The sequence below is a fragment of the Macaca nemestrina genome, chromosome 1 (assembly GCF_043159975.1).
Source record: "Macaca nemestrina isolate mMacNem1 chromosome 1, mMacNem.hap1, whole genome shotgun sequence".
Classification (NCBI taxonomy): Eukaryota; Metazoa; Chordata; class Mammalia; order Primates; family Cercopithecidae; genus Macaca; species Macaca nemestrina.
The window spans coordinates 232,275,558-232,295,444 of record NC_092125.1 but is presented as its reverse complement, the minus strand read 5'-3'; the positions used below and the strand labels follow the sequence as shown (position 1 = coordinate 232,295,444).

General features: G+C 59.7%; 2 protein-coding genes across 6 annotated transcripts in view; both read right to left on the bottom strand.

The window, feature by feature from the left end:
- Positions 1-1,671, bottom strand: part of LOC105498337 (solute carrier family 35 member E2B) — a 40,831-nt gene extending 39,160 nt beyond the window's left edge. The window contains exon 1 of one of the 2 annotated variants that reach the window (XM_071067911.1): positions 1,386-1,671. The gene's annotated coding sequence lies outside the window, so the exon portion shown is untranslated. The remainder of the gene's footprint in view (positions 1-1,385) is intronic. The other variant, XM_011770394.3, reaches the window with a different exon arrangement.
- A 6,057-nt stretch (positions 1,672-7,728) lies between these two features.
- Positions 7,729-19,887, bottom strand: part of LOC105496720 (NAD kinase) — a 31,659-nt gene continuing 19,500 nt past the window's right edge. For all 4 annotated transcript variants that reach the window (XM_011767293.3, XM_011767295.2, XM_011767294.2 and 1 more), the window contains exons 3-12: positions 18,898-18,981; positions 13,949-14,078; positions 13,262-13,370; positions 13,017-13,102; positions 12,132-12,234; positions 11,026-11,180; positions 10,766-10,865; positions 10,533-10,690; positions 10,052-10,134; positions 7,729-9,528 (exon numbers count right to left, since the gene is read on the bottom strand). In XM_011767293.3, the coding sequence (XP_011765595.1) occupies positions 9,363-9,528; positions 10,052-10,134; positions 10,533-10,690; positions 10,766-10,865; positions 11,026-11,180; positions 12,132-12,234; positions 13,017-13,102; positions 13,262-13,370; positions 13,949-14,078; positions 18,898-18,981 (1,174 nt within the window). In that variant the 3' untranslated portion in view covers positions 7,729-9,362. The remainder of the gene's footprint in view (positions 9,529-10,051; positions 10,135-10,532; positions 10,691-10,765; positions 10,866-11,025; positions 11,181-12,131; positions 12,235-13,016; positions 13,103-13,261; positions 13,371-13,948; positions 14,079-18,897; positions 18,982-19,887) is intronic.

Sequence of the window (19,887 nt, the reverse complement as noted above, 5' to 3'; positions counted from 1 at the left end):
CAGGCGCCTCTAGCTTAAGGCCCCTCCTGAAACTGCAATCACACCGTGGACCAGGGCTGTGGCCTCATCCGAAGGCTCAGCTGGGGCTGGGGTCCACCTCTGAGCTCAATGACGTGGATGCTGGCTGGGTTCAGTTCCTTGCTGGCTATAGGTGGAAAGGCCCCAGACCAGTTTCTTGCCAGTTTCTCCACAGGACACCCCACAGCCTGACAGGAGCTTTCATCCAGCAAGCTCATCAGGGAGGGGGAGACAGCAGCCAGGACAGGAGCCCTGGCCTTTCTGAACCTCATCTCAGAAGTGACATCCTTCCCTTCCGCTGTCTGGACAAGGGTCCCCGGGAGGAGCCCGAGGACTAGAAGGAAAAGAAAACCTGGATTTAAAATGGGATAAAGCCACAGGAGCTGCTCGTCCCACCACAGGAATCTGAGCGCCGGATTATGACAAAGCGTCACTTTGCACCCTGTCCAACTGTGCAGACCTCTCCTAGCCAGGCCCCTGCACCAGAGGTTAACAATCCGTGCCCCTGGTCAGGAAGTCCAGGTGGGTTCAAACAGCCAGAAGGGCATTTCAGGCAAAACGTGTCCCAAAGCTTCAAACCATGCCCCGGAACTCAGACCTCCCCCTGGGAGTTCCTCCCAAGGAAACCATCTGGCAGAGGCTCAGGCTGCAGGGGGACACTCCCTTCCAACACCCGGAAGCTGGAGACCACACAAGTGCCCAACGCCAAAGGCACCCCGAGGAGGGTGCCCTGTGCCCCCCCCCGCCCAGGTAACCCACTGCGCCCTACACATCTTCACCAGGAAACATCTGTTACAGATGTGGACGAAGCGCAGCCTGGACTCCCAGATCCGCTCATTTTCGTTCTGCCCTCCGTTTTCTGATTTGCCTACACTGAAAATGCGTGAGTGGCGTGGAAAACCTTCCTACTCCTGCCTCAGCGACCCTTCCTAAAACATGGGCTCGTGTGGCCTGAAAATGTGACGTGCAGGCTTCCTGAGCAAAGTAGGTTGCGCTCCATTAAAAAACAAACAAAGAACTAAAAAGCCACCGAACGGGAGCTCGGCTGTCGGGAGATTTTTGCTTTTTTTTTTTGCGGCCACGCACACCGCGTTCCCGGGTTTCAGGGCGTGGGGGTCGCCGTGGACTCCCGAACGTGAAAACACTTAAAGCCAGCTCGCAAAACGCCACCAGCGTTTTCCGCGCACAGCGCCCGCCGTAGGAAAGGACCCCCCAGGAGCCAATCCGGGCAGGGGAACCCCGGGCGCCCGCGCACTCAGCATCAGTACCGGCACCCGTCACCCAGCACCCAGCACCGACCTCGCAGCACCCAGCACCCAGCACTCAGCACCGAGCACCGAGCACAGCACCCAGCACGCAGAACCCACCAACAGCCTGATGCAGTCTCCGCCGCAGGCATAGCGCTGGGCCCCGCCGCCTTCACAACAAAGGGACGCCGGCGGGCGGGGCCTGAGAGGCGCGCGCTGGAGGGGCCGGATGCGAGGCCGCGGAGGGGGCTCGGAGCTCGGCTATGGGGAGTGTCACAGGGCGGGCGGACCCCGGTGGGCTTCACGGGGCGCCCGCGGGGCCGAAAATGACGCGCAGAACCCGGCATCGGGCTCCTCGCTGCCCCGCGGGCGCCGCCCCTCAGTGCCCGGAGCCGGGGAGCGGGGAACCGCGCCGCGGCCCACAACGCCCCCGCCGCTACCCGTTGGTTCCGCCCGGGCCGTTCCACTGCAGGCAGATGGGGGGATGGAAACAGGAGTTTTTAGTGCCCTTCCGCGGCCGCCCGTTGGTTCCGCCGGGGCCGTTCCACTGCAGGCACACGGTGGGGACACGGTGCGCTTACTCCCCGCGGCCGTCTGTTGGTTCCACTGTAGGCGCACGGGGAGGGTTGGGGGGAGACACACGGCGCGCTGAGTGCTCCCTGCGGCCGCGCGGTTGGTTCTGCCCGGGCCGTTCCACTGCAGGCAGAGGGAGGAGGAAGACGGTGAGCTCAGTACACCCCCGCGGCCCGTTGGTTCCTCCCGGGCTGTTCCACTGCAGGCACATGGGAGGGGGAAACAGCGGCCCCCACCCCCGCGGCAGCCCGTTGGTTCCGCCCGGGCTGTTCCACCGCCGGCACTTCAGGGCGGGATCGGCCAGTCTGTGGAAGCCGCTCTCTAAGCCCCAGAGGCCCCAGGTTTGGGTTCAAGGAATAAGAAATCCACTGAATACGCTTAACTTAGAAGACACAAAAGCGCCTCTTGGCGGAAGGAGCTCCGCCCAGCCTGACGGAAAGCTGCTGGGGGGCGGGGCCGCCGCGCGGGGTGAGGACTCGCCTCAGGGCGCTGATTGGCTTGTGGCGCGCTCGGGGGCGGGGCCTCCGCATCAGGCTGGCGCCCGCGCTGCTGCGGGCGTCCGGAGCAGACACACCTGCGCGCGGCCCCGAGGACTCTGGCTCTTGAACTTCGTGGAGCGATTTCCTAGCGTTACTTTCTCAAATAATGTTCGGGAATGAAGTTGCAGCTAAAGGGCTCTTTACAGATTACTTTTGGGCCGGGCACGGTGGCTCAGGCCTGTAATCCCAACCCTTTGGGAGGCCGAGGCGGGCGCATCACAAGGTGAAACCTCGTCTCTACTAAAAATACAAAAATTCGCCGGGCGTGGTGGGGGCGCCTGTAGTCCCGGCCCTGGAGGCTGAGGAAGGAGGATCGCCTGAACCCGGAGGTGGAGGCTGCAGTGAGCCGAGATCGCGCCCCTGCACTCCAGCCTGGGCGACAGAGCGAGACTCCCTCTCAAAAGAAAAAAGAAAAGTTTACTTTTGGCCGGGGGAGGTGGCTCACGCCGGTAATCCCGGCATTTTGAGAGGCTGAGGCAGGCGGATCGCCTGAGGTCAGGAGTTCGAGACCAGCCTGGCCAACATGGTAAAACTGCCCCCATCTGTACTAAAAATACAGACAAAAATTACCCGGGCGTCGTGGCGCGCGCCTGTAGCCCCAGCTACTCCGGAGGCTGAGGCAGGAAATCGCTTGAACCCGGAGGCGGAGGTTGCAGTGAGCCGAGATCGATCGCGCCATTGCACTCTAGCCTGGGGGACAGAGCGAGACTCCGTCTCCTAAATAAATAAAGACTACTTTTACGTTTCGTTAAACTTTCACTTCTTCTTCTTTACGTTGTACGAACCTTCGTAAAGCTTCAGATCCTGGCCAGGGCGTCCGCTGATGGCAGCCTCCTTCCCCAGGCTTTCCCGTGGGGCCCGCAACACGGTTGGGCCAGAGACTGGGACTGTTTCCTCCCGCGGGGTCTTTGGTGGGGATGTCCCAGAGGAGTGGGGCAGGAGGAGGGGCGCGGAGCGCCCCCGGGAGCCGGTCAGGGCGCGGTGATGGTGCCTGTGGTCCCAGCTACTCTGGAGGCTGAGGTGGGAGGATGGCTGGAACCTGGGAGGTCGAGGCTGCAGTGAGCTAGGATCACACTCCAGCCTGGGCGACAGAGTGAGAACCTTGTCTTAAAAAAAAAAAAAAGAAAAGACCGGGCGCGGTGTCTCACACCTGTAATCCCAGCACTTTAGGAGGCCGAGGCCGGCGGATCACAAGGTCAGAAGATCTGGACCGTCCTGGCTAACACGGTGAAACCCCGTCTTTACAAAAAATACGAAAAAAAAAAAAAAAGCTGGGCATGGTGGCGGCTGCCTGTGATCCCAGCTACTTGGGAGGCTGAGGCAGGAAAATCGCTTGAACTCAGGAGGTGGCGGTTGCAGTGAGCCAAGATGGCGCCACTGCACTCCAGCCTGGCCATAGAGTGAGACTCCGTCTCAAAAAAAAAAAAAAAAAAACGGAATAAAGAAAAGTATAAAAGACTCAGAAGTGAAATTAACGCAGTGGGGTGCAATCTGCCTGGTGCCTGAGTTCACGATCCACACGGAGTTCATAAATTTGAGAGCAGTTTACAAAGTAGATTTTCCTACTTTTCAGGAAACCCAGAAATGTCTGGTGATTTGCCCACTAGTCTCGGCTGTTGTGGTCAGCAGGGTCGCTGTAGTATCCAAATGATTTCAAAAGCAGATTTATAAAAAGTACTCTTTTTTCTTTTTTTTTTTTTTGGGAGGGAGTTTCGCTCTCATCGCCCGGGCTGGAGTGCAGTGGCGTGATCTTGGCTCGCTGCAACATCTGCCTCCCAGGTTCAAGTGATTCTCCTGCCTTAGCCTCCTGAGTAGCTGGGAATACAGACGTGCGCCATCACGCCCAGCTCATTTTTGTATTTTTAGTAGAGACGGGGTTTCGCCCTGTTGGCCAAGATGTTCTCCATCTCCCGACCTTGTGATCCACCCACCTTGGCCTCCCAAAGTACTGGGATTACAGGCCCGAGCCACCGTGCCCGGCCTTTTTTTTTTTTTTTTGAGACAGTATCTCACTCTCGCCCAGGCTGGAGTGCAGTGGTGTGATCTCAGCTCACCGCAAGCTCCGCCTCCTGAGTTCAAGCAATTCTCTGCCTTAGCCTCCTGAGTAGCTGGGATTACACATGCCCACCACCACGCCCTGCTAATTGTTTTGTATTTTTAGTAGAGATGGAGTTTCACCTTGTTAGCCAGGATGGTCTCGATCTCCTGACCTCATGATCCACCTACCTTGGCCTCCCAAAGTGTTGGGATTACAGGCGTGAGCCACCATGCCCCACTTCTCTTTGCTATATTGCCTGGGAGGCGTGTATTAATAATTTTAATTTTAAATTTCTTTTTTTTTTTTTGAGACAGAGTCTCGCTCTGTCACCCAGGCTGGAGTGCAGTGGCGCGATCACGGCTCACTGCAAGCTCCGCCTGCCGGGTTCACACCATTCTCCTGCCTCAGCCTCCCGAGTAGCTGGGACTACAGGCGCCGCCACCTCGCCCAGCTAATTTTTTTTTTTTTTTTTTTTTTTTGTATTTTTAGTAGAGATGGAGTTTCACCATGTTAGCCAGGATGGTCTCAATCTCCTGACCTCGTGATCCACACACCTTGGCTTCCCAAAGTGCTGGGATTATAGGCATGAGCCACCGTGCCTGGCACTTCTTACCTATTTATATTGTTTCTTGAGTCATCGGTTTCTGCCCTTTGACAATTTTTCTATTAGTGTTTTGTGTCAATTCTATGAGCTTTGTATTGAGAACATCGAGCTGTTGTATTATTGCACATGTTTTCCTGCCTGCATGCCGTTGTCATGTATTTCAGTGAATTTCTATCCACACGATGTGGAGTCAGTTAGGAGTCAGGAAACCTCGCTGTGTGGGAGGCTGATGGGTCCAGGCGCTATTCAAACCTCCAAAGTGCATCCCTGGTTCCCGGGACCTCCCAGGTTGCGCTGCCTGCGACATGGCTGGGTAGAGTCCTCCACACGGTCCTCCCTGGCCTCCCTGCTGACCTCAGGGCAGGGTCTCCCCAGGCTGAGGGGCCCGTGGGCTGTGGGATTCCTTTCCTCTGCCTTCAGGGCCTGGATGATCTTCTAGAAGGCAGGAAGGAAAGAGGTCATGGCTAGCTCTGTTCTGCCCCCTTCTGGGTCCCCCCAGCCCACAGGCTCCTCCATGTCCCCCAGCCAGCCTCAGTCTGGGTCTGGGCTCCCACTCAGCAGGGAGGGTGAGACCTGCCAGCCCAGAGGAGCTGAAGTTTCCCAAGGGGCGTTGAGGACAGCAGGGAGGTGTGGGGTGTGAACAGAGGGCCCAGAGAATGGGGTCTGTGCCAAGGCCCCATGGATGGGGAGGAAGCGGGGAGGGTCCCCACCTGGAGACCCAGCCTGCAGGCCACTCGGTCACCTGTCCAGCGGTGGGGGAGCAGCAGCCGCTCATGCCCCTGCAATTTGTCCTCATCAGCAGGTGGGGAAAGAGGCCAGGGAGTTCTCCAGGCCAAGGTCACTCATGGGCAAGTTCCCGCAGCCTTCAGACCCTCCATACTCAGGGCCACCCATGCTTTCCTGGGCCCTTTGCTGGTTTGGAGGAACCGTCCTGTTTCCCAGAGCGCACTGCGTGTCTCTGAGTGTGTGCGTCTCAGTGGCGTCCATGTGTCTTTTTCTGTGTGTGTCTGTGTCTGAGTGTGGTGCCCGTGTGTGTGTCTCAGTGGTGCCCACGCCTATTTTTCTGTGTGGTGTGTCTGTGTGTGTGTTTGTCCATCTTTTTGTCTGGCCTCCTGTCCCCTCTGCAGAGCAGCTGGGTGGGGATCCTGGTCCTGGGGCTTATCAGCAGGATATGGGCATGGGGCAGCCCTGGTGAGGCCGGAGCACAGGCCCCAAGTGCCTCCTGCACAGGGTGGCTGAGCCAGCTCCTCTGTGGCTCCTGGGTCCTCACCACCCCTCACTGGGTACTGCCTGTCCTGGCCACCCACTCCTGCCCACCCTGCTCTCTGCAGGGGCCTCTTTCCTCTTTCCGGTGCGTGTCCTGGTGGTGGAGGCGCCTAAGGAGGTTGTGGCCTCAGTTTACTGCCTGCCTTGGCTCCTTGGTGTTACCAGACCCTGAAGGCAGCCTATGCCCTGGTCAAGATCCTTCTGGGGCGGGATGTGCTGGAAACGGCTGAACCACGCGGTGACGTACCAGCTCCTGCCGTCCCCGACATCCCCAGCACTGCCAACCTTCCCTGGGCTCCTCCGGCCAGCTCCTCTGCCATACCCTCCCCACCCTGCTCTCCCCCAACCGGACTTCCGGCTCCAGGGTCGCAGCCTCCTGGGCTCCCAGCAGAACAGGCCTCACCAGACCCCGCAGGGGCCACAGGAATTGGGCTGGGTCTTTGGGCCTGGCTGCAGCCCCTTCTGACCTGACCTGAGGAGACACCATGGCTGTGGGAGGCAGGGTGAAGGTGCCAGGCCCAGCACAGAGGTGCCCAGGGTACAGGCTGGAGCTGGCCCGGCAGAGACCCTGGATGCCGCCGCTTCAGGATCGAAAAGGTTTCCAAGCCCCAGGCCTGAGCCCGGCAGCCCCCGAGGATGTCTTGGGGCCTCTGTGCTCCCGAAAGCTGGGAAGCTTAAGGCTTGATCCACAGCCTCTTCCAGGCCGGGGAGACAGAGGTGCTCCAGGTCAGTAGGGAGGGGCCCACAGCCCAGGCTTTCACATCCCCAAAACGGTGCAGGGTGCTGGTGGTGCAGGTGCCCATGGGGTGGTCATTCTGGTCTCTCCTGGCCTTGCACGCATGTAGCACAGATTGGCTCCGGGCAAAGCCTTGAGCCACATTCATCTGGGCCTTGTTAGGACAACAGGGATGGTGTGGGGTTGCGGTGTTGGGGGGTTGCGGGGAGGACCACATCACTGGAGGGAGGGAGGCCGATGTCGGTGCCCAGGCTGGGCCCAGGGGACAGCAGGTCCTCACCTGGCTTGTGGCTGCCCCTGAGTTAGGCAGCCCGGATGGAGGGGCCCTTCCAGCCCTGCTGGCCCCGGGGATGCAGGGACTCAACTCCCCCTGGTCTCAGTGGCTCTTCCAGGAGAAACACAGCCTGCCCGAGGCAACACCACCCCACGATTTTGAGTCTCTCTGTCTACCCCTCCCCCTGCCAGGGCAGTGCCCCCTTACCCAGAAGAGCCAGCGGCACTCCCAGCCCCTGGGGCACCACACAGCCCCTTGGGGAGGACGGCCTGCCGGCCCCACACTCGGTGGATGGGCATTTCGGGGCCAGGACTTAATGGGGGTGACCCTGCCCAACCCCTCTATGTTGGTTACAAGGCGTCAGAAGAAAGGTGTTATTAACCCAGCTTCTTTTTTACAAGTCTTGTTTATTGAAAGGATCTGAAAATCGTAATAAGGCTTTCAATGACATTTAATAAATTTTCAAGAAATTAATATGAAACATTAAAATTTACGTCAAAAATCCAAAGTTTTCTAGATCATTTCCGTCTCGTGCTGCTTTAGAGCTCAGTTCACACCTTTTTTCTTCAGATGAGTGGCTGGAATTCTGAACACTGCTGTCTTCCGGCCCTGACGCTGGGTGCTGGTCCCTCTCTCCTCCTAAGCCCACAGCTGGGCCTCCCCTGTGCCCAGGGTCACGGCAGACTTAAAGCCAGGCCCGCTGCCCAGAATCACACTCGGGGTTTTTGGACGCTAAGTCTGCCGATGCTGCGGTGCCCAGACGAGGGTGAGCGGGGGAGACACGTGCCTCAGAGAACGTGCCCAGGTGGAGCCGGATGGCTGCGGGAAGCTCACCGGAGGCGGCGAATGTTTTGTGCCGCCTTTTTCTTATCAGTCTCCAGCAGATGAGGACAACTTCATGTGCAAAACTCAGAGCAGTTACTCAAAATACAGACGCCCGGGCAGCAGTAACCAGGACACCAGGCTCTGACCACGGCCTCCACACACCTGTGCCCGTGGAAGAGGCGCGTGCCGGGGTAGCAGCACCCACATGCACCACAGCTGCCAGTGCTTTGCAGGCTGGAGACTCATGGTAGAGGCAGGAGGAGAATCAGCGTGTTGAGTCCCTCGCCGTGTTCATGTCAAAGATTCTCATTACAGTTGCAAGATAAAAGGGATCACGATCACTAGCCCCGGAAATCCCCATCTCCCGGACCACCAGGATCGCACTGAACAGAATGGTCCCCGAATGGTCCCCGAAGACAGCGTCTTGCAGAACACAAATGTAAACATTTAATGGCAGACGACTCCCTCCCCCTGAAATCTTCACAAAAGTGTGTACAAGAAAAGATGCACATAAGCATTTCAGAAACTTTAAAAGAATCTCTAAAAAGTATATACAGGATTTAAAGCCCCTTCCTGGGAGCGGAAGCTACGTGAGGAATGTGTGGGTCGCCAGCGATGCCAGCCCCCTTCCCACTGAGGGTCCCAGACTCGTGGGGCCTCGAGCGGGGAGGGCTGGACAGCAGGGGACGCATCCAACCCTCCCCAGAAACTGCGCAGAGCAAAACCACCGGCAAGGCCAAACTTTTCAACAGCGCCTGCGCCAGGGCTTTCCCTGCAGAAGTTTTAAGGAAAGAGGTGCAGGCCAAGGGGAAAAGCATCGCAGCTCAAGGAAGGTTTTTGGCTGAGACATTTATTTTCAACATTGAAGGATAGGTCGAGTCATTCCGACCCCTCTGAATTTCAATCGACTGATTTGTGGAAAAACATCCTGGCATGGAATTATGGCGGCTGGAGGCTGTGCTCCAGGGACCCCCCCACGGGGTCAGTGGGACAGGAGCACTCCCAGCCCATTTCTCACTGCTTCTTTAGAAAAGCAAAAAAAGTCAGACTTAAAATGTTAAAAAAAACAGCTGATCTGGACAAAAGGGCAGACCCAGGCTCTGACCCAGCTACAGGAAGGAAGTGGCCGCGCCATTGAGACAGAGGTGGTCACAGACACACACAGATTGGTCTGTCCCCAGAGGGAGCTTGGAGGGCAGAAAAGAAGACAGCGGAAGGATTCCGGCCTGGACAGGGCTCGACCTAGCCCTCCCCCTCCTCCTCCTCCTCCTCCTCCTCCTCCTCGAAGTGGGCTTGCTTCTTCCGGACGTTCCAGTGCAGGCACTGCGCGAGGCTCTCAAACCAGTCGCTCACGGGGTCCCGCACGCAGATGGAGGGGAGCGGGTAGCATGAGGTAGTGATGCTGATGCTGGGGCGGGAGAGCAGCCGCCTGAGCCAGGGCTTCCAGAAAGGCCCGCCCCAGCCAAGAACCGTCCCTCCCTCCCGGGGAATGGCTGGGACTCTTTTCCTGAGGGGCCAGGCAGCCCCTCCCTGAGGCAGGCTTGAGGGGTGCCCCATGGGTGCTGGGACAGAGCCGCCCCAGGTCCTGGAGGGGACGGTGCAGGGAACGGACAAACTCTGCCCCAGGGCCCTCAGAGGTGAGGTCCCAGGAGGTGGGGGAGGGCAGCCCTCATGCAAGGGCGGGCAGCTGTGCCGGGGGGGGGGGGACACCCTCAGGCCTCTGCTGGGGTCACGCTTGCATGTGCCACCGTATGTGACCTGCTGCCGCCGGCACGGGTGCCCTGACTGTGACACTCTAAGATCCAGGGACTCAGGCCCTGTGGTGCTCTAGGGGACAAGCTGTGTCTACAGGCCAACCCCAAGAGGGCAGGCGCTGCCTGGCTCAGGGAGGAGGTTGGCAGGCAGTGCCCAGCCCGGCCTGCAGCCCACACCTGTCTCCGTGGCGGATCTCTTGTCTCTTCCGTCCATCGAAGGACACCCAGGCTGTGTTCCTCGCTTCAGGTGACAGCATGATCTGAGGGTCAAGCAGGGAGAGGGGTGGGCCCCCAGCTGTGGGGAGGACACTTCTAGGCACCCACCCCCGAGTGCTCGCCAGAGGCCGAAGGTTGGGCAGCTCTGACCCTGCGTTGTGGACGGTGGAGTGCGCATCCTACAGGCACTGGCCCAGCTCAGCACCGCCAGAGACCAACAATGGCGGGAAGCCCCTCAGACCCGGGCCCCGGGCACCTGGGTGGACAGATCTCGGGCACCAGCAAGGCAGGGCTTGCCTCTGAGGGCACGGACGGCCCGAGGATGGTGAGGCCATGTCTGAGGCTGGAGCCAGCATGGCAGAGCCGAGCGCTAGGTCCGGGCTTTGTGCTGCACGGGGTCCAATGACTCACAAACCGGAAAAGGAGCGTCGTTGGCTCTGACCTTCAGCTCGACCCCTGCGGGGACCACGATGGGCCGGAAGGACAGCGAGTGGGGGCAGATGGGCGTGATCATGATGGCCGGCACGTTGGGGTGGATCATGGAGGCCCCGGCCGCGGCCGCATACGCCGTGCTGCCCGTCGGGGTGGACACGATCACTCCTGACAGGGACAGGCGCAGGCGTCACTCCCGCCCGAGGGACGCTCAGGGCCCCAGGACAGCGCTGCGGGCCTTACCGTCGCCCTGCACCGTGGTGATGAGGTGTCCGTCCAGGTAGACGTCCACGTTGGACAGGTAGGAGGAGGGGCCTCTGTCAATCACCACCTCATTCAGGACCTGGAGGGGATGACAGCATTGCACACTCAGGGCGGGTGGGGCCGCACAGCTCACAGACACGGCCGTCCCACCTAGCCAGGCTCTGCGGAAGGCCCTCGCCCCTGGGACCCAAGTCCCCCCACCCCGGGCCCCTCACCGAGGCTGAGGCACCTCCACTCACCTGGTACTGCATGGCCTGCTTCCCGACATCCATGTCCAGGCCCGCAGCCCGTGAGCCATTTTCACCCAGCCCGTTGTGCACCGCTGTCTTCTTCCCCCGGAGCTCCTTCACCACCCTGACCTTCAGCCGGCTCCGGAGAACAACAGCTGCGTTTCCTGAGGTCCGGTGGGAGTCACAGGGCATCAGAGGGCACGGGTCAGAGGGCGTCAGCGGGAGTCAGAGGGCGTCAGCGGGAGTCGGAGGGCGTCAGTGGGAGTCGGAGGGCATCAGAGGATGTCGGAGGGAGTCGGAGGGCGTCAGTGGGAGTCGGAGGGCGTCAGCGGGAGTCGGAGGGCGTTGGAGGGAGTCGGAGGGTGTTGGAGGGAGTCAGAGGGCGTCAGCGGGAGTCAGAGGGCGTTGGAGGGAGTCAGAGGGCGTTGGAGGGAGTCAGAGGGCGTCAGCGGGAATCAGGGCATCGGAGGGCGCGCGTCAGCAAGGCTGGCAGGGTCGGGGCCCAGCCCAGGGAGGCCAGCGGGGTCAGGGTCCCTTTCTGCTCCCAAGTTGACACTTCTGTGCCTTTTGTTTGTTTGTTTGAGACGGAGTCTCACTCCATCACCCAGGCTGGAGTGCAGTGGTGCGATTTCCGCTCACTGCAACCTCTGCCTCCTGGGTTCAAGTGATTCTCCCACCTCAGCCTCCCAAGTAGCTGGAACTACAGGCGCGCATCACCACGCCCGGCTAATTTTTGTATTTTTAGTAGAGACGGGGTTTCACCGTGTTGGCCAGGATGGTCTCATCTCTTGACCTCGTGATCTGCCCGCCTCGGCCACCCACAGTGCTGGGATTACAGGTGTGACCACCATGCCCAGCGGACACTTCTGTGCTTTCTGAGTGAGAATCAGCTCACTTCTGCCCAACAGGCAGGGCAGCTTCAACCTGTGATCTGCTGAAACTTCTCAGTGTTAGTAAAAAAGGTTTGAACCACTCAAGATTTAGAAATCCCTGAATCTAGAAACCTTTCGATGTTTGCTCCATGCATCAATAAATAAAACAAACCCTCCACAACCAAGCGAGACGACAGCCCCAGGATCAGAGCTGCTTGTGGGCTCCAGAACATTCCAACTCACCCTCTATCACCTGAGTAACTTGGGACTGAAAGTTCTCAAAGCTGAACGGGGTCAGGAAGCCCAGGGAGCCCAGGTGGAAGGCCATGACCGGAGGGACGCTGCCCTGTGAGCCGACGGAGAGGTCATTCAGCGCCCAGGCCGTGCACTCCCACACCACCCAACTTTGCACCGGCACCTCAGGAGGGACCCAGCTCTGTGGGGACAGCACCTCTGACCCTCTGCAAGAGGGACTGGCCATGTGGACGAGCAGAGGGGGACGTCCCAGGCCAGGGTGGGCTGGGCCACCAGGGCCAAGGTCGGTGTGGGGAGCTGGTGAGAAACAAAGGTCGCAGAGCTGAGCAGCCCCCTGGACGTGGAGGGCAGGGGAGCCAGCGGGGGCGGGTGGGAGGCAGCCTTGGGGTCAGAGCCTCGCGCCCCACAGGTGCTAATGGGGAGATGAGGAGGAGAGCGGGGTGGGCTGCGGGCATTTCCGGGTGTCACCAACGCAGCGGGCCAAGGGCAGAGCCAGGGTCCCCGCACAGTGTGGCCCTACAGCCCAGGGGGAGAGCCGTGCTGCCGAGAAACCAGGAAGAAGAGCTCGAGGGAGGCCTGGAGGGGATGGGCCAGTACGCAAGGTCGTCTCCCAGGACCTGCTGCCCTGCACCACTCCCTCCTGTCCCAGGCGCTCCGGCCACCCCCAGCTGTAGCACTGTGTCCACACTGCCCCTAGCCCCACCATTGCGCCCCACCGGGATGCCACCATGGGAGTCGGTGCTGGCCGCTCTAGATGACTGCCCTTGCATAAAGCTACGGGGTGAAAAGTAATGGAAGCCGTGGTTGCGAGCCCCTCGTTACGCAGCACCTAGACTAGAACCTGGTGCGCGTCTGGAAACGTCAGTGCTTCACCTGGAAAAGCGAGGAAGCGTACAGCAGCGTCCCGTCTCCGCCCAGGCAGATGATGAAGTCTATCTGATTGGAAATGTCATCATAATCTAGGAAACACAAAGCAAAACCAAGAAGAGGCTGTCACAGGGCGGCCCCTCCGTGGTACAGTGCGCAGACACCAATGATGAGGGCAACAGTGCCAGAAGCTTCCACTGGGGCAGGGAACTGTGCTGGAGAAACCAAGGACAGAGCTGCCGACAGCCCACCTTCTCGAAAGGTACAGAATTTCTTCTTCACTGCCCCAAAGCTTTCATCGCTGGCGATGGCAGGGTCTTCCAGCACTTTCTTTTCCACATACACGATCATGTTGTTCTCCTGGAAGCAAAGTGCCAACCTGCTCATTCCACCTGCAGACCCCACCCTCCTGCAGGGAGGTTCCCGACTCCCGGCGTTGGACTCAGAGACCTGGCGCCGCGGCCTGCGTGCCCGCCCCTCCCAAGCTGACGCTGAAGCTTCACCACCAATGCACCAGGATTAAGCAGCAGCACCTTTAAGAGATGACTGGGCGGAGGGGCTCCCTTCTCAGGAACTGACTAAGGCTGTTATTTCGGTTTCCCAGCTCTTTCGTGCCGCGCCCCCCACGCCTGCGCTTCTGCAGGAGGACACGGCAGGAAGGCCCATGCCAGATGCAGCCCCTTGATCTTGGACTTCCCGGCCTCCAGGGCCATGAGCCCATCCGGCCCATTGTTGATCACCCAGTCTGGTGCTTGTCATGACAGCACACACAAACCCAGACACGTGGGCAGATCCCTGCTCAGTCCCCAGTTCCAGACAAGTAGTCGTTTCCCAGCACTTGAGGTGGTTCCCGTGGTCTCACGGGGCAGCGATACGGACGGAGGCCCCCCCACAACTCCGTGTGCACCCCAGGCCCCGTTCCCCTCCGCCCCGCGTGCCTCCATGAGGTGCGTGCAGAGCTCCTTGAACGGCTGCAGTAGGCTGGCGTCTCTCATCTTCTTGATGACAAGGACGCTCTTCGGAGACTTGTTCCATGTCAGCCGCTGGCTTGCAGGGTCCTGGATGTGCCTTTAGGGGAGCAGAAAAGAGTTCACACCAGCAGTGATCTCCACCTCGTGGAAAAGGTGTACGACTTAGAAAAGAAAAAACAACTTTAAAAAGGTGTTTTCACCTCCCAGGGAAATGTGCTCAGTGGCCACGGGCAGGGCCGAGGGTCGCACCGGTACCCCCAGCCACCTGGTGCCAGGGGCCTGGCCACAGAGACAGGGTCAGGGGTCAGTAGGGTCCTGAATGACCACCACTCAGCTGCTTGGCCCATCACACGCAGGCTCAGGCCCACACTCCCCACCCGGGCAGCGCACTGACCCAAGCGCATGCACCGCTGCCCTTCAGAGCCCCCAGCCACTTGCCTGCCTGGCTCCTCGGTGACGCTGGCGGGGCAGAAATGACCACGGAAGCCCATGGCCGGGCCACTCTTTCCTTGGTGCCCTCCTCAGGCCCCCACAAAAACCCAAACCAGCTGATGTGGGGATTCCGTCCCTAGGATCCCCTGCACATGGTTTCTGGCCCCACGTGAGCCCAGGACCCCTCAAGGACCCACTTCCTGCCCTGCACACAGCTCACTGCATCCCCGCATGAACGGACTTTAACCTCACTCACTCTCACAGTAAAAATCACAGGTTTAAAAGTCCACGGCAGCCCTGAAACAGCCGCCTGCGCTTTGCTGGCTCCGACCCTGACCACTGCGCCCGGTGTTTCTCCACAGGCAGGGCCGCCCCGGTGGGACTCCTATTACCACGTCAGTCACAGAAAGCATCCCAGCCCAGAACCAGAACACCCGCCACGGAGCCTGCTCCTGTTCCCAGAAGCCAAGGGAGGGCGCAGCGGGGCTGGACACCGTGGTCAGCGCTTACCACCTGTCCTCAGCCCCACGGGCGAGTTCTTAAACCACCGCGCCGGCCAGCTAGTTCCAAGTTGCCCAACTGAGAAAGCTGCTGCCTGCCATGCCTCTTCCCAGCAGTGACTTCCCCGGGAGTGTGACCGTCCCACTAACAACCCCCAGAACCACAACACAGATGCCAATGGCAGCCACAGGGCCATGGACCTCAGCCCATCGCTCATCAGCACTCACCCTGCACAGGTATTACTGGGAGGCGTGGGGTCACTCATACCATCCCCTGTGAGCTCAGCACCTGTCCCGGGTCACACATGTGGCTTGCGAGGCGGCCCCTGCCTGCTGGGAGCCAGCCAGCATGTCCACAGCATCCAGGCCACGCTTGGCGAACACACGGCTGCCCCATCGGCATGGTCCTGACTGTGCGCCCACACTAGAAGCCTAAGCTCTGCATACTCAAAACTCAAAGCAAAACGCAATTATGATGCGACTTTAAAGTTGTTGTAAAAGCACCTAAGTCAAGAGCTTCCTACACTTATGAAAATCAAACAAAACCAAACCCAGTTTCCTCATTGGTCACATGGTCTTCCTGCTTAATCCCTACTGAAAAAAAGTCCTCAGTTCAGCAGCAGAGGCCACGCTTCAGCTCCCTGCTCCTAACCGAGCCGGGCGGGACCAACCCTCTGTTCCCGCGGCCTCAGACCTGGCCAAGTACCCAGCCTCCAGCCTTGCCCAGCGCTGCGCCAGCCACTCAGGCTTGCAGAACCGGCTGGGCCACAGGGAAGGTGCCCTCAGGTCACAGTCAGGTGGAAGGGCGTTCCCTCCCAGCCCCCTCCCAGCCCCCAGCCCGCTGCGTCACTCTGCTTGGCTCCGGCCCCAGGGCGTGCAGGTGGCTCACAGTCCTCTGGCCTGGTCAGCCAGCAAAGCCCACGCCCTGCATATGACTCCCCTGCTCTCCTTCCCATGGTCACCACTGACCCAGTGGCCCGGCCTACACCCATTCCAGCCCTGAGGTTCAGCTGAGCCCAGTCAGAGCCACTGGCAGCAGCGTCATGCACGGGCCTAGGCACCCACCGCTCTGTGTGACCACAAACTAGCGCCTCGCCCTCTTCCTGGATCACCTGCAAAGCAGGACACCAGCCCTTGCAGGCACACAGGGCTGTGGGTGTTGTAGAGAGGGCAGGGGTGGCGTGAAGCCAGCACACCACAGCCTGGCCAGTTCCGACTGAGTGTCTCACACATGGGTGGCCACACACACTGTGACACACGGACACTCATGCACCTCCACAACACAGGCCAACCAGCTCCCTGGACAACAGAACGGGAAGCGGGTGCCCTCCTCGCCAGCCCCCCACAGGGTCTTGCTCTGGGCTATCAGGGAAGACGTGAGGTCAGATGCCTGGGAAGCCCCACCCTCCACGGCGGGGATGGGAAGCGGGAGATTAGGATCCCGGAGACACAGAGGCGTGCTCCCATGGGGGGACCGAGAAAGCTGCGTGCCCCTCAACGCTGCCCCACAGCCCCACCGCCTCCCCCTCCTGCTGGGCTGTCTGACCTTGGGCAGCTCGGGGACCACCAAGTACACCCTGGTCTGAGGGCTGAGGCACCCTTCCAGTGACCCGGCCCGGCCCGAGGGACTGATGGCTGGTGAAGGCAGTGGCCGCGATGCGAGTGATGAAGGAGCGGCTCTCCCAGGACCAGGAAGTGCAGGGAGGGCACCAGGCAGCAGGGGCGGGGGCCCGGCGGGGTGCCAGGGACAGCAAGCACAGGACGGCAGGATGGGGCCACGGCGGGGCCAGGAGGGCAGTGGAGCACCCTGGATCGCACACATGGCTGCTGTGCAGGGAAGGGATGGTGAGGCCGCGACAAGCGGTCAGGAGTCCTCACAGCGGAGGGCAGCCGGGCAATAGTGCAGGGGAGCTGTTTGTATATTTTGGGGTCAAAGTGACAGAATCAGAAGATGGACTGGATGGGGGAATGCAAACAGGGGTCAGGTCCCCCGCCTCAGGCATTTGGCAGCGGTGACAGGTCACAGACACTCCAGGAACCGGTGGCACTGAGAGGGCTGGGCCTCAAAAGCACGAGTGCGAGTTACTTCCATCCTAAGGGGCTGCCCTCGGCGTCTGGAGGCGGCAAGGCCGACCCCATCCTGCCTGGGGCGCGTGCTGCCACGGTGCCCCCAGTTTGCAGAGCAGCTCCTTGGATGGCCCCCCATGGCTCGCCTGGACCTGACCTTCGGTGACGGCCCAGGGCTGGCTGGGGCCTCTGTCCCTACTGTACGCCCCCAGCCTCCACGGCACTGGTGCCTGTCAGCGAAGGGCCATGCAGCGGCCGCCCCCAGTAGCCCAGAAAGCGCAATGACACGGCCGCGTTGCGCTTTCTGGTCATCAGTCCCCCAGCAGCCCTCGCACCGGAGCACTAGGCCCTCCCGCATGGTTCTCCCTTGCAGAAAGTGAAGTGTGCACGACTCCGCGAAGGAGGAGGCCCTGAAGAGAGCCCGTTCGGTACAGAGGCCGGAGAGCTGAGGCACCAGTCCTAGAAGCACAGGCTTCTCTGGGGAAGAGGCGATGACGACATCTACCAGGTGCAGAATACAGCTCTCAGGGCTGGCTGGGTGCTCACTTGTTTTCTTTGGAGACGGTCTTGCTCTGTTGCCCAGGCTGGAACACACTTTGCATAATCACAGCTCCCTGTAACCTCAACCTCCCAGGCTCAGGTGATCCTCCCACCCCAGCCTCCTCAGCAACTGGACTACAGGTGTGTGCAACCATGCCTGCTACTTTTTGTATTTTTCTTTTTTTGAGTCTGAGTCTTGCTCCGTCACCCAGGCTGGAGTGCAATGGTGCGATCTTCGGCTCACTGCAACCTCTGCCTCCCGGGTTCAAGCAGTTATCTGTCTCAGCCTCCCAAGCAGCTGGAAGTACAGGCGCCCGCCACCACGCTTGGCTAATTTTTGTATTTTTAGTAGAGATGGGTTTTCACCATATTGGTCAGGCTGGTCTTGAACTCCTGACCTCGTGATCCGCCCACCTTGGCCTCCCAAAGTGCTGGAATTACAGGTGTGAGCCACCGCGCCTGGCCAATTTTTGTATTTTTTGTAGGGATGGGCTTTCACCATGTTGCCCGGGCTAGTCTCAAACTCCTGGGCCCAAGATCTGCCTGCTTTGGGATCCCACAGTACTGGGACTGCAGGTGTGAGCCACCGCGCCCAGCCTGGATTATAATTCTTTACACATAAAGCCCAGATATCAGATCTATCACTGTTGCCTTTTTCCCATAAGACACTATGATGGGCCTCCAGGCAGAATGTGTTGACAGACTGAACCATCAAACAGCAAATGCAACCCACCCCAGAACTCTCTCTTAGAAACAAAAAAGCAGCCCTGAGTATCTCATGTGGACACCGCGCCCACGGGCTGTGACCCGGTCTCCAGGCTGCCCTGAGTATCTCATGTGGACGCCGCGCCCACGGGCTGTGACCCGGTCTCCAGGCTGCCCTGAGTATCTCATGTGGACGCCGCGCCCACGGGCTGTGACCCGGTCTCCAGGCTGCCCTGAGTATCTCATGTGGACGCCGCGCCCACGGGCTGTGACCCGGTCTCCAGGCTGCCCTGAGTATCTCATGTGGACGCCGCGCCCACGGGCTGTGACCCGGTCTCCAGGCTGCCCTGAGTATCTCATGTGGACGCCGCGCCCACGGGCTGTGACCCGGTCTCCAGGCTGCCTGGTGTCTGCCGCCCATGACCCCGGCTTGCCTGCCATCCACTTTCTCAAAGCCCCTGGAGAAGCCACGGCTAGGGAACCCCCGCTCGGACGCCTGCACTCAGGGCGTTCAGGGAAGACGCCCATGTTGCTTTTTTCTTTTTGTTTAAATGACCTAAACTAAAACATGTACTTCTCAGGTGAAGTGCTAGAATCTTCCTCCACACAGTGATCCCACAACTCCACACACATCCCAAGGACTCCCCCCGACCTATGGCCCCCAGCACTCACATGATGGTCTGGGGGTTCTGCAGCACGCAGGCCTTTGGTCCAAAAGTGGTCACCGGGCATGGCCCATGGAGAGAGCGTGTCCTCCTGTGGGGAGAGGGCGGTGTCAGAGCCTGAAACCAGACATGCAGTGACACACACAGATACAGAGGAAGTTACACGCTAAGGCACACATGCAATTTGAAAGATGCCAACCCCATCTGCCCAGCAGCCACACAACAGCCCTTGGAAGGTTCTGCCCAGGTCCATGGCTGCACTGGAGCGGCACCTGTGAGGAGCACGCATGGCCACGCACCCCTCAGATCACGACCCAAGTCAGGGAGAGTTGCAGCCCAAACAAGGAAAATGCCAGGGCCAGGGCCAGCCTGAGATCAGAATTCCTCAGTGTCTCCCCAGGACCCCTCTCTAGATCTGCATTTGGGACTCAAAACCTTAGACAACATCTCTAAATCGTCTAGATTAAAATTCTAGCAAAAATGTTCACTCTGGATTCATGTCAACAGCCAGCCAGGCACGGTGGCTCACACCTGTAATCTTAGCACTCTGGGAGACCAAGGCAGGCGGATCACGTGAGGTCAGGAGTTTGAGACCAGACTGGCCAACATGGTGAAACCCCCATCCCTACTAAAAAAAGAAAAATTAGCTGGGCGTGGTGGTGCATGCCTGCAGTCCGAGCTACTCAGGAGGCTGAGGCAGGAGAACTGCTTGAACCCAGGAGGTGGTGGTTGCAGAGAGCCAAGATCGAGCTACTGCACTCCAGCCTGGGTGAAAAGAGTGAAACTCTGTGTCGAAATACATAAATGAATGAATGACCCTGGATGAATGGATCAACAACTTTTCTAGTGATTTAAACATGACCAGGTCACAGTCAAATCACCCAGCCAGAGGCTGTGGCAGCTGCGTATGTCCTGGGGAGAATGCTGTCAGGACCCTGCTCTCATCAGGGTCCAGTGCTGAGGCTGCCCTTGTCCTGGGTGCCCAGGAGCCTCCCAG